General features: G+C 41.7%; 1 protein-coding gene across 1 annotated transcript in view; it reads right to left on the bottom strand.

Annotated features, from left to right (window-relative positions):
* Positions 1-895: 895 nt before the first annotated feature.
* LOC129826032 (guanine nucleotide-binding protein G(q) subunit alpha-like) overlaps positions 896-14086 on the bottom strand; it is a 35266-nt gene continuing 22075 nt past the window's right edge. The window contains exons 5-7 of the mRNA XM_055886299.1: positions 13750-13879; positions 4240-4393; positions 896-4055 (exon numbers count right to left, since the gene is read on the bottom strand). Coding sequence (XP_055742274.1) covers positions 3865-4055; positions 4240-4393; positions 13750-13879 — 475 coding nt within the window. The 3' untranslated portion in view covers positions 896-3864. The remainder of the gene's footprint in view (positions 4056-4239; positions 4394-13749; positions 13880-14086) is intronic.

Below are 14086 nucleotides of genomic sequence, written 5' to 3'. Positions count from 1 at the left end.
GCTGTCATCAAAGCAAAGGGTGGCTTTTTTGGTGAATCTCAAATATAACATTTTGGTTACTACATGATTCCGTATGTGTTATTTAATAGTTTTGATGTCTTCACTATTATTCTACAATGTAGAAAATAGTAAAAATAAAGAAAAACCCTTGAATGAGTAGGTGTGTTCAAACTTTTGACTGGTACTGCATATCTTTTTTTATTGTTCAGAGGCCCCCGAGCAGTCGGGGTTAATGTCACTTATGCCTGGAACCGGCCCTGGCAGGAAGCACTGTAATGTAACAATATTTGACCTGGCCAATTGGATATCTAGGACCACATGACAAAAGGATAACAGGAACACTACACCAGGACTCCCAGTTTAGTCTTCCTGCTTTAGAAATAAGATTAGTTGAATTCTTTGTTTGGGCTAATAATATTAAGTCTAACATTTCAATCAAATGTAACATAAATATGAGTCCTCTTGAACTCCTCTGCAGGGTTTACCTGTCTGTTGCAACTAAGCCAGTCACCTCACAAGGTAAATATCCGGCAAGCGACTCCAGGATAGGAATTCTTTATGGCGCCTTTATCTGCACTGTCTCTATGTATGTGTGTGTGTTGCACATTTATTATAGGAAAATACTTTGCTGTACTCACTTTATTTGTCTTCCTTGGGAAACGTTCTATCTGGCTTCCTAGCCTTCTGGTCTGTGTGAATACTGAAACATGTTCACAGAGGAGTCTCATTCAGAGAGAGGTAACATATGATGAGTGTTCCTTAATTAAATGAGAGCAGGAGGCACAGCTCCCACAATAAGACAACATGTACAAGTTAACTTTTTTCTATCACTTGTTCATAAACAAATCTATACATTCTGATGATTGGCCATCAAAACAAAAGCACGAAACGCCAGTTTCATCATAGCGCTTGATGTTTTTTGCGACTGCACTTTTATTAATGTACCATCCATTAATATATCCATTCAAACAAATTTGGGTTCCTAGCATATTGTGAGTGTGGTGCACATTCTTTTTTTTGGCAAGTGCCACATTTTGTCCCCGACCTGCATTCTAACCTATCACCCACCCCGGTAATCAAGTGCCCACATGTTCCATCCCATAGCCCCCTATCCCTTCAGTGTTATAGATCTGAACGCACTAGGTCGTGTTTATTATGTGTAACCGGATTCAGTGTGCTAGCTTAGCATATAGCGCTGCCTCCCAGAACTTGCCTCGGACTGCTTAGAACCAGGGTCCTCTACCTTGCCAACACACGTGACCGCCCGCTTGACAACGTGCAAACCATTTGAGCTATACGAAAAGGTACCAGTTGGTTAGCTCCATTAGCCGAGGAATGAATTTACAATACGTTCTTAACCAAACGTAAAACATCAACTGAAACCTGGCTTCCTGCAATAAGAAAAACTGAAATGTTCTTGTTCTGTTGTTAAATGTTTTGTTTTGTTGCATGCATAATGAACACGACCCAGGATAATATCAAGCATGTAGGGATTAGGGAGTGGTTCGAATGTAGATGTGGTTTTCGTGGACCCTCGACAGCAAAAAGACACTGGAAGGTGTTTTTGAGAGGCGAATGGCTTGTTCTTACTGGGCATTGGAACAGTCTCCTCCTGGTCACAGCTCAGTCTTAAATGTTAACATAAGAAACCTCAGGGGGTGCAGCATTACGTTAAATGGCCAATGAACAATTAGCCCCAACAGAACGCACAGTCCCAGTGTGGGGATGACAAGGGGAAATGGAGAAACTGCAGAGTGCTGTCTCCAAGACCCTGTTTGAATAAATAAAATAACTAACAAATGTAGTCAAATAAAGAATGGAGTCGGAGAATGCGTGATGTGGTCATTCCTACATGACAAGTGCTCTTTTCCTGAAGCCAGTATTTAGATTTCAACCAATGGAATTAGCCCTGTAATTTGAGTCTGCAGTTTTTTATACGAAAGTCAATTAGCAAAAGTGATTGCTGCTTCTGGCATATTGTTTCGTTAGATCACATTGGTTACTCCTTAAGCAGTTCTGAAACTGCACTTCATTTCTTGTTGAGAAATGAACTGGGAAAAAAATATACATTCTCCTTTTAAAAACAATCAAACGTAAATAATTTCCCCCCAAACGAATTAGCCATACATTAGACATACAATGCAATTACATAGATACATTTTTTCAATACCGCACATTCAATCTGCCAAAAAATAATGATTACAAAGCCAACATGGATGCTGCCATATATATATATATGAGAGAGAGAGATGTATGTAAAATGATTATAGCATTCATAATTGCACTATACCTCAATAAAATGTCAATTACAGGGTTATGTTTAGGGAATTGTTACACAAAATGTATATACTCAGAGAAATAACTGGGAGTCAGAGCCACTGCCCCTTTTAACGTGGGAAACAGCTAATCATCTCCACTGCTAACAAACTAAAACAGTCGGACAGCTGGGCTGTGATTGGACAATCAAAAGGACAGAGCTGCATTGTGATTTCTCAGTCTATGTGAGACACTGGCACTGTGATTGGCTGCCACAGCTGCCTTTGCGGTGGTCCAGCTCAGTCCAGGCAGTGAGAGAAGACTAGCAGCCCCTCTACGAGAGAAGAGCCCTTGTCAAAAGCAGATTCTCACAACTGAATCTGTGTGACCCATCAGTAATAGAGCAAGGTCCTCCATCCCCCTGGTCCCCGCCTCCGTCTGGTCAAAAGAAAATAACCATTTCATAGTGTGTAAGGTGTACCAAACCCAAGACTTGGATAAGAAGGGCCTATGGAATACAACCAACCACATAATCACAACTGGTCACCAGAGGACTTCAGCTTCTACTGTCAATAGTATTATAATTTCCATACAATGCCCACAAAACGATTGGCCACTCAATTTGGCATTAACAACACAACACTCTATAAAACTCCAGTGAATGTGTGTTTTGTCAGGCTCGGCATACTGACTCAAACGACTGGTTTTGGCATTCAACAATGAATAGGAGATGGGGGAGGAGTGTATAACCAGAAACGGGGGGAAACACTTTAAAATGGTCACGTGTGCATTGGCAACTCTTGGTGCCTTCAAAAGGCTGTGTCCCGTCTTGCTTCCAATACACTTTCTAGTTAACTGTGCAAAGGGGAGCGTTGAGTTAACCTTACTCTACGTCCTTTTGGCGTCGGCAATAAACAGGACCTTAAAAAAAGTGAGCGTGGCACAGCGCAACTTCAACACTGTCTCATCAATAACCTTTTCCTGACCCCGGGGCCTGTGATGGACAATGAGTATCATGGTGCTCACTCCAAAACCTAGTTACACGGCTAACCTCCTGCCCTGCTGTGTGGCTCAAACCACTCCCACGTCAAACGCTACCAAATAATTTGATGCAATAATGAAAAACAATCACTTAAAAAAATCACAGTATCAACCCTTTTCACCCTTTCTGAGGAAAATAAGTGTTAGGCAGAAGAATGGACGCCACAGACTGGCGGTGGAATGGACCGACTGGGTCGAATCAGAAACACAGAAGGCAGGAGCACCTTGGAATCGAGATCAGAGGCGGACAAAACCCAGCTGTCACTTTAAATGTCTTAAAAATAAAACGTCACAACGCTTAGCCTAAAACAATTGGAGGAACGGTGCTGTACATATCCAACAACGACATTTAAACCCCCCAAACCCCCTCAATAATGTTTTTCTTTTAAATAGACAAAAGAAAGGAAGGGTCAACAATGGCAATAAATTAGCATTACGCAACCATTAGATGTTTGTTTTGACAGTCAGTTTGACATTCAGTCTGTCAATGTTGGAGAAGGGTCTCGGCCCCAGTCGTGCTCCGCTCATGCCGAAGAAGTCCCTTCTAGGATTCTAACTCTATGGCTTTCACACCAGGTTATACTCCTTCAGGTTGAGCTGCAGGATGGTGTCTTTGACGGCGGCGAACACAAAGCGGATGTTCTCCGTGTCCGTGGCGCAGGTGAAGTGGGAGTAGATGATCTTGTCGTTGTCCGGGTTCAGGTCCACAAACATCTTCAGGATGAACTCGCGGCCCGCCTGGGCGTCTCTCTGGGGACCTATGTTAGAGACATACACATATTACAAGCCTTGTCATAACACATTATAAAGGCTCATTCGTGCTTTTAACAAGTCATAAAGCATAGAGGCTAGTACAGTTTTAGGGAACTTTATTTTTCCTGAGGGAATTTAATTTGTGGTCGGGCCCCTGACTCCAAATAGCAAACGGGTGCGGCCACTCACCGTCATACTCCGGGAAGTAGTCAACCAGGTGGGAGTAATTGATCTTCTCCTCCAGCAGATCCTTCTTGTTGAGGAAGAGGATGACAGAGGAGTTCTGGAACCAGGGATATGTGATGATGGTCCTAAACAAGGCTTTGCTCTCCTCCATTCGGTTCTGAGGGAGAAACGAGGAGAGAAGAAAACAGTTTGTCAAGTCCAGCTATCATTGAAGGGATAGTTCAGTTCAGCTATACTATCCCGTTAAGTACAGGTTCTAATCAACTTTTCACAGACAGACAGACAGACAGACAGACAGAGAGAGAGCGAGAGAGAGAGAGAGAGAGGCCTCCAGATGCTTTTTCAGTTCACCACTGGGCTGTTATTTACTTTTTTTAACATTTACATTCACTGCTAAACACACACACACCACCTAAAGCACATTCAAAGTCTGTTCTATGGTGTCATCACCATTTAGACAAGAGTATTGTCACACATCTCCCACATGTTTCAAGCTGACTACCACCATTCCTGTTCCCAAAACTTCTAAGGCTTCATGCCACAATGACTACCGCCCTGTAGCATTCACATCTGTAACAATGAAGTGCTTTGAAAGGCTGGTCATAGCACACATCAACTCCATCATCCCAGACCCAGACACCCTGGACCCACTCCATTTTGCATACCACCCCAACATATCCACAGATTACGCAATCTCAATTGCGCTCCACACTGCCCTGTTCCACTTAGAAAGGAGGAATACCTATGTGAGGACGCTCTTCATCGACTACAGCTCAGTGTTCAACACCATAGTGCCCTCCAAGCTCATCACTAAGCTTAGGACCCTGGGACTGAACACCCCTTCTGTAACTGGATCCTATACTTCCTGACGGGCCACCCCCAGGTGGTAAGAGTAGGTAACAACACCTCTGCCACGCTGACCCTCAACAAGGGGGCCCCCCACGGGTGTGTGCTTAGCCCCCTCCTGTACTCCCTGTTCACCCACAACTGTGTGGCCACGCACGACTCCAACTCCATCATCAAGTTTGCTGACGACACAACGGTAGTAGGCCTGATCACAAACAGTGATGAGACAGCCTACAGGGATTTATTGAAGGATAATTAACATTGACGTCTAAAGGTTTGATTCTGTCGGGAGGAGGTCAGAGGCCTGGCAGTGTGGTACCAATACAACAACCTCTCCCTCAACATCAGCAAGACCAAGGAGCTGATCGTGGACTACAGGAAACAGGGGAGGGTGCACACCCACATCGACGGGGCCACAGTGGAGAGGGTCAAGAGCTTCAACTTCCACACAACGGAGGACTTAACATGGCCCTCTCACACCAGCACAGTCGTGAAGAAAGCACGGCAGTGCCTCTTCTCCCTCAGGAGGTTTGAAACGATTCCGCGTGGCCCCTCAGATCCTTAGGAACTTTTGCACCTGTACCATCAAGAGCATCCTGACCGGTTGTATCACCGTCTGGCATGGCAATTGCACCACTCTCGACCGGAAGGCCCTACATAGGATGGTGTGGACGTCCCAGCGCATCACTGGGGGTGAGCTCCCAGCCATCCAGGACGTACATGCCGGGCGATGTCTGAGAAAGGGCTGAAAAATTGCAAAAGATTCCAGCCACCCGAGACATGAACTATTCTCCAGGCTCCTGTCTGGCAGGCGGTGCCGGTGCATCAAGGCTCAGACCAACAGACTCCTAAACAGCTTCCATCCCCTGTTAAATGGCTAACAACTTGATCCTAGCCAAAAGCCAGGGAAGCTAACAACTACTGCTCCCCTTACACCCACGCTTCTGCAAAAATTATTATTGATTAGATTCATTACTACCGCTACAATGCTGTTCATTGATTATCGATTGCAATTACCATTAATATCTATACTGCTACTTGACAATATTACTCCTTTTTACATGTACATATTACCATTAGCATGTTATCATAAGTATTTACCGGTATATATTCCTGTTACCAGTCTCTTTTCAGCCCTGTTTACATTTCCGCCTATCAGGCCAACACTAATACTCTTGCACACCCCCACACGCTTACACTTACATACACACACTTACCACCACGCACACTCCCACCCACCACTTATGCTGCTGCCATACTGTTTACTACTATTATTATTATTATTATTTATCCTGATACCAGTCACTTTCTCCTAATCCTGTCTACATGTACATATCTACCTCAAATACTCCAGTATCCCTGCACAATGTACATTTGGTACTGGCACTGACCCTGTATATATCTTCCTCTTCTTTTTCTTATTTCTCTTGTTTAAAAAAAATTGTTTTATTAGTTATACTATTTTGATATTGAATACCGCACTGTTTGGTAGCGGTTACAATTTAAGCATTTCACTGTCCATGTGACAAAAAAAAATAAAAAATAATCATAATTTGTGTGTGGTGCTTCACAAGCATTACAAACAACCTTTCAGGGCTTCCAAACCTCTGATTTGCATGAAGGTTTAAACTGCAGGTTTAAAGTACAGGGGGAAAACGGTAAAATGTCATAGCTTTACATCCATAAGCTATCAAAATAAAGAGAGTCTGCAGCTGAAACGTTGGTGATTATCAGACGGATTACCAGGACGTGTACTCCGGGCATGCGCTGACCAACTGGCAAGTGTCTTCACTGACATTTTCAACCTGTCCCTGTCTGAGTCTGTAATGCCAACATGTTTCAAGCAGGCCACCATGAACACTAAGGTAACCTGCCTAAATGACTACTAACCCGTAGCACTCACATCTGTATCCATGAAATGCTTTGAAAGACTGTTCATGGCTCACATCAACACAATTATCCCATGAACCATAGACCCACTCCAATTTGCATACAGCACCAACAGATCCACAGATGATGCAATCTCTATTGCACTCCACACTGCCCTTTCACACCTGGACAAAAGGAACACCTATGTGAGAATGCTATTCATTGACTACAGCTCAGCGTTCAACACCATAGTGCCCTCAAAGCTCATCAATAAAACTAAGGACCCTGGGATTAAACACCTCCCTCTGCAACTGGATCTTGGACTTCCTGACAGGCCGCCCCCAGGTGGTAAGGGTAGGTAACAACACATCCACCACGCTGATCCTCAACACGGGGGCCCCTCAGGGGTGCGTGCTCAGTCCCCTGCTGTACTTCCTGTTTACTCATGACTGCACCGCCAGGCATGACTCCAACACCATCACCGACAACGATGAGACAGACTATAGGGAGGAGGTCAGAGACCTGACAGTGTGGTGCAAGGACAACAACCTCTCCCTCAAAGTGATCAAGACAAAGGAGATGATTGTGGACTATAGGAAAAGGAGGGCCGAGCATGCCCCCATTCTCATCGATGGGGCTGCAGTGGAGCAGGTTGAGAGCTTCAAGTTCCTTGGCGTCCACATCACCAACAAACTAACATGGTCCAAGCACACCAAGACAGTTGTGAAGAGGGCACGACAAAACCTATTCCCCCTCAGGAGACTGAAAAGATTGGTCCTTAGATCCTCAAAAGGCTTTACAGCTGCACCATCGAGAGCATCCTGATGGGTTGCATCACTGCCTGGTATGCCAACTGATCGGCCTCCGACCGCAAGGATCTACAGAGGGTAGTGTGTACGGCCCAGTACATCACCGGGGCCAACCTTCCTGCCATCCAGGACCTCTATACCAGGCGGTGTCAGAGAAAGGACCTAAAAATTGTCAAAGACTCCAGCCACCCTAGTCATAGACTGTTCTCTCTGCTACCGCACGGCAAGCGGTACCGCAGTGCCAAAGTCTAGGTCCAAGAGGCTTCTCAACAGCTTCTACCCCCAAGCCATAAGACTCCTGAAAAGCTAATCAAATGGCTACCCAGACAATTTGTATTGCCCCCCACCCCTTCTACCCTGCTGCTACTCTCTGTTATTATCTATGCATAATCACTTTAATAACTCTACCTACATGTACATATTACCTCAATTACCTCGACACCGGTGCCCCCGCACATTGGCTCTGTACTGGTACTCCCAGTATATAGCCCCGATATTGTTATTTACTGCTGCTCTTGAATTATTTATTACTTTCTTTTGGTATTTTCGTAAAACTGCATTGTTGTTTAAGGGCTTTTAAGTAAGCATTTCACTGTAAGGTCTACACCTGTTGTATTTGGCACGTGACAATTAACATTTGATTGGATTTACCCAATAAATTACTGGGAGTTTATATAGAGAGTGTGCGACTCATGTTTTTAATATAGCTTTACATTAAACCAACTGGTCTTATGTTATTTGTATTGTATCGTCACTGTAAACATGAATTGCCTGATTACAGATGTTTTAATGGTCTCTCTCTGGTTTTATCCTATGGACACAGGTTTCTACTGAAAAAGTTGAAAAGTCAAGAGCATGCTGGGAAATGCTGGGAACACACAGATGGTGTGTATTCTCTTGAAGAAGTTCTGTCGCCCGTAGGCTGTATTCAAAACAGCTGTAGGAGTAATTTACAACTGCTTTCCAAGTGAAAGGGAGGTCTAGCTGGAAAAAGCCAGGAAAAAGCAGTGTCTTATTTCCATTATTTTAAATAAGGACAAGCCTTTCTCTTTCAGAAGCACAGAGAGGTGTGCCTCTAAAACACCCATATACACCATAGTTGAGAGAGAGAAGACCATAGCCACAGATATATTCACATTCTTTTGCCCATGGGAATAATGTAATTCGAGTAGAAAGACTGAATTGTACAATGGTTCAGAGACCTGTAATTAACTTACTTAGAGATTATTTGAAGTCCTATTGTCAAATGATGTAACTTCATGCAAAGTGCTGTTGTTATCTAAATAGTAAAATAGGTGTACTTTCTGAGTGTGTGTGTTATATAAACATACTGCAGAGCTCGACATGAGTGCTTGTCTTCTTTCCCGGAACATGTAAAACAAAATTGTCGGACAAGAAGAATCACAATATCAAACAATGACTCCGATCAAAATTCGATCAGTGAGAACAACACTGGAATAATATTCAAATAAATGTTTCAAGTCCATAAATAAAAAAGCATACATGTCAAAGTGTAGGTGATATGCATATTGGCCAAACAGATGCTGACACGAGAGAGGCGCCAGAAAATGTAGCCAAACTTTAGTGACCCTTTAAATGACGTAAATATAGGCTATGCACCAGTCATGTTTGGCAAATATAATGAAAGATAATTAACATTAGCGTCTAAAGATTTGATTCTGTCGACATAGGCCTACTCATGGTACTGTCCGTTCAGATCAAATGGTCACAAGACCGGAGAGGGAAGAACAGTGCTGCACATCCCCCACCTGAGGTCACCATTTTGAAATGATCTAACCATAAACGTAATTGTTCATAACTAGAACGTTTTTTCAAAGTAGCCTAGTAATTATTTTATAAACAATTAATATGCCATTGAAAGAAGCATTTTTCTCATTTTCTATTGGTTTTCAAATCAACATTATTTTATTGACCAGCAGCCAAAGGCATAATCCTAGTCATACCAGTAACCCACACTCTTAGAAAATTGGTTATTTGGGGTTCTATTTAGAATCTTTTGGTTCTTTGGACAAGATTAAAGAACCCTTTACTAAACAAGGCCTTCAGAAAGCATTCATACCCTTTGACTTGTTACACATTTTGCTGTGTTACAGCCTGAATTTAAAATGTATTACATTTAGATTTTTGGTCACTAGCCTACACACAATACCCCATAATGTGGAATTTGGGTTTTCTACATTTTTACAAATTAATTGAAAATGAAGAGTTGAAATGTCTTGAGTCAATAAGTATTCAACCACTTTGTTATGGCAAGCCTAAATAAGTTGAGGGGTAAATATGTGCTTAACAAGTTACATAATAAGTTGCATGGATTCACTCTTTGTGCAATAATAGTGTTTAACATGAATTTTGAATGACTTACTCATCTCTATACCCCACACATACAATTATCTGCAAGATCCCTCGGTCGAGCAGTGCATTTCAAACACAGATTCAACCACAAAGACCTGGAAGGTGTTCTAATGCCTCGCAAAGAAGGGCACCTATTGGTAGATGGGTACAAACACACAGACATTGAATATTCCTTTGAGCAAGGTGAAGTTATTAATTACACTTTGGATGGCGTATCAATACACTCAGTCACTACAATGATAGAGGCGACCTTCCTAACTCAGTTGCCAGAGAGGAATGAAACCGCTCAGGGATTTCACCATGAGGCCAAAGGTGACTTTAAAACAGTTACAGAGTTTAATGGCTGTGATAGGAGAAAACTGAGGATGGATCAACAAAATTGTAGTTACTACACAATACTAAGTAATTGACAGAGTGAAAAGAAGGAAACCTGTACAGAATGAAAATATTCCAAAACATGCATCCTGTTTGCAACAAGGCACTAAAGTAATACTGCAAAAAATATGGCAAAGCAATTCACTTTTTGTCCTGACTACAAAGTGTTATGTTAGGGGCAAATCCAATACAACACATTACTGAGTACCACTCTCCATATTTTCAAGCAAAGTGGTGGCTGCGTCATGTTATGGGTATGCTTGTAATCGTTAAGGACTGGGGAATTTTTCAGGAAAAATAAGAAACGGAATGGAGCCCAGGCAAAATCATAGAGGAAAACCTGGTTCAGACTGCTTTCCACCAGACACTGAGAGATGAATTCACCTTTCAGCAGGACAATAACAAGGCCAAATCTACACTGGAGATGCTTACCAAGAAGACAGTGAATGTTCCTGAGTGGCCGAGTTACAGTTTTGACATAAATTTGCTTCAAAATCTATGGCAAGACCTGAAAATGGTTGTCTAGCAATGATCAATAAACAATTTGACAGAGTTTTAAGTATTTTGAAAAGAATAATGGACAAATGTTGCGCAATTCAAGTGTGGAGAGCTCGTAGAGACGTACCCAGAAAGACTGTGATCGCTGCCAAAGATGATTCTATATATTGACTCAGGCGGTTGAATAATTATCTAATCAAGATATATTTGTGTTTCATTTTTCAGAAATGTTTTACAAATATTAAAAATGTTCCTTCCATTTTGACATTATAGAGTACTTTGTGTAGATTGTTGACAACAACAAAAAAGACAATTAATCCCTTTTAATCCCACTTTGTAAAACAACAAAATGTGGAAAAGTCAAGGGGTGTGAATACTTTCTGAAGGCATTGAACTAAATATACCCAGTGAAGGCAAAGAACTTTGAGTATAATGGGGATTTTAGAAAGAAAATGCTAACAAAAGCTAACCCCGTCACATCAAACTATGAAATGACAGCTAATATTCCCTTTTAATTTGTTTCAGCTGTTTTGCATTGACATGTATAGCCATATTAATGATGCTGCTGCATGATTTGCGTTATCTTGGCCAGGTTGCAGTTGTAAATGACAACTTGTTCTCAACTGGCCTACCTGGTTAAATAAAGGTGAAATATTTGTTTTTGGCATGGTCAGAAAGATGGCTAGCTGACGTCTGAAACCGTTAGCCCTCTATGGCAGGAGGATGATCGATTTTCTATTTTGAAACATTGTTGCCGAGTTCTGAGTGGCAAACAGCAATGTTGATACAAACCAGTGCTGTTGCAAACTAAAATCTATCTAGAGGCATGAGGAAATAATGTGCTTAATGAAAGCATACAGTCTTAGATTAAAAAAGGGGTTCTATATAGAAACGATCTGTCATTCCAGCATAACCACGCAAGAGGACGGTGATTGAACCAACTTGCATGTGGCCTACCAGTAAGCACGTTCTTTTTCAATATATTAAGGTAAACAAAGTTGATTTTTAATGCATTAATAATGAAATTAAATCAAAGTCATGTGATAAACTATACGCTAGATAAATAAAGTTTAAAGAATTTGAGCATGTTTGTAAGAAAGCTAGCTATGTTAGCTAACTTCGCTAACTGAACAAAAAAAGCTAGGCTACTTGCATTTGCTACTTTACAAGCTAGCCAGCTAACTCTTTCAAATAAACATACTTTTCTATTATGGGATATGCCAAATAGAGCTACAGACCCAGCCTGACATTGGCAATTTGCTAATTGTTACTTTATTTCAGTGTGGAGTCAATTGAGGGGACTATGTGTCATGAAGCCATCAGTAAACTGTTGCTGACTGAGAGGAGGTATGTATAAATTATTTATAATAAATTATGTATAATACGTTTCGGTGATTTAATAGCCTAGTTAATCATTACATGACTTTTAAACACACTGTTTATGTTTTGCTCAGTTTGGCAGCAACCCAGAACTAACAGAGCCAGAGGATCTCTCTTGTGTCTGCTGCTGACAACAACTGCATGTCAGTTGTTCTTCTACGTCATAATAATTCTATGCCCGCATAGCATTTTGTCTTCATTGTGGCAGATTAACTCATGCTTATTTCTGAAGATTATCTCATGTTTTTGCTCCTCTTTTCTTCTTCTCTGGAACCAGTCAGGCAACAACCCATACTGTACTGACGGTAGATAGCCAAGTGGCTAAGGAGTTGGAACGGTGGCAGGAGTTTTACCTGTGGACGAAAGGTGGCCAGTTGGAAAAAAAATTGACGAAATGTATGTGATAACTGGAGGGCTGATGGTTTCAAATCCTCAAAAACATTCCCCTACCGTTGGACCCTTGAGCAAGGCCCTTAACCCCACAACATGGTCTCCATCCAGGAACCTGTGACCGTCTCCACTGTATGTGTGAAATCTGCTGTTTGGGGGGGGTTGAAAACTGAGCAGAGGAACATTTTTGTTGTTCACTGTAACTAATGAACAAAGTTGTATTGTATTGTAAAGAAGTTAGCCAGAGTTGACATGGACCATCATTCAAACGAAGAGATGCCTCCCTGGCCACCAGTGCACATTTCCAATCTGTTTGCATATTATGATAATACATTCTAAAAAACAGTACTGATATTCTTTTGTCCATTATTTAGTTGTTTATTCAATGATATTCTTAGCAAAGAATATTACTATTTAATAGTAATGGAAAACATTTTGGTTCAGTGAAGAAGAACCACTAGGGTTCTGATCAATATATAGAACGTTTAGTGGTTCCATATTATATAACCATTTTTGGGTTCTACAAGGAACCTTTTTGTCTCAGAGTGCATGCTAGTTGATGCATCTTCACCCTTTCTTAATTTCTAACCGATATTTTCATCTCTGCCACTTGAAACCGCTCTTACGTGCGGTGTGCAGTGGTCTGTCCCAGAGTCTGTTTTGAACTGTAGACATATACAAAAGTATCTGGTCGTAATTGTAATGTTGCAATATTTTATAGGCTACCAAGGTTGGCCAACCATCCTCAAGGAGAGCCTTAAAGGGGGAGTGTTTATTTTTTAAAACAGGCTTGAATATGCTAAGAAGCCAATAGGCAGAGTATAGCACGACATTTTTGTCTGATTCTCTATCACATTTTATTTTTGTATAATGGTTCCTTTCATCATACACGGATCATACAACTTTTGTACAAGTAAAAAAAAAGTTAAAGTCAAGCCCTGCATACTGCACAGTTGTTAATAACAAAGCTCACCTCGTTATCAGATTCTACGAGCACCTGGTCATACTCGCTGAGTGCCACCAGAAACATGATGGATGTGACGTTCTCAAAGCAGTGGATCCACTTCCTCCTCTCTGACCTCTGACCTCCCACGTCCACCATCCTGTCATAGGAAGAGATGAACAATATCAAGCACAGATGAGTGGAGTACAACTACAGTTGGTATGGGAATATAGTGTAGGTCCTATTCGTGTTTGCGAGATTATTATTGTTTCATTTAAACGTAGCATTTTGGTGTAAAAAAAAAACAGCTAGCATTTTTACAGCAAAGACATGCTTGAGACTCATTTTAAAGCAACTGTACACGAGA

The sequence above is a fragment of the Salvelinus fontinalis genome, chromosome 28, assembly GCF_029448725.1.
Source record: "Salvelinus fontinalis isolate EN_2023a chromosome 28, ASM2944872v1, whole genome shotgun sequence".
Lineage (NCBI taxonomy): Eukaryota > Metazoa > Chordata > Actinopteri > Salmoniformes > Salmonidae > Salvelinus > Salvelinus fontinalis.
This window is presented reverse-complemented; position numbering and strand designations above follow the sequence as displayed.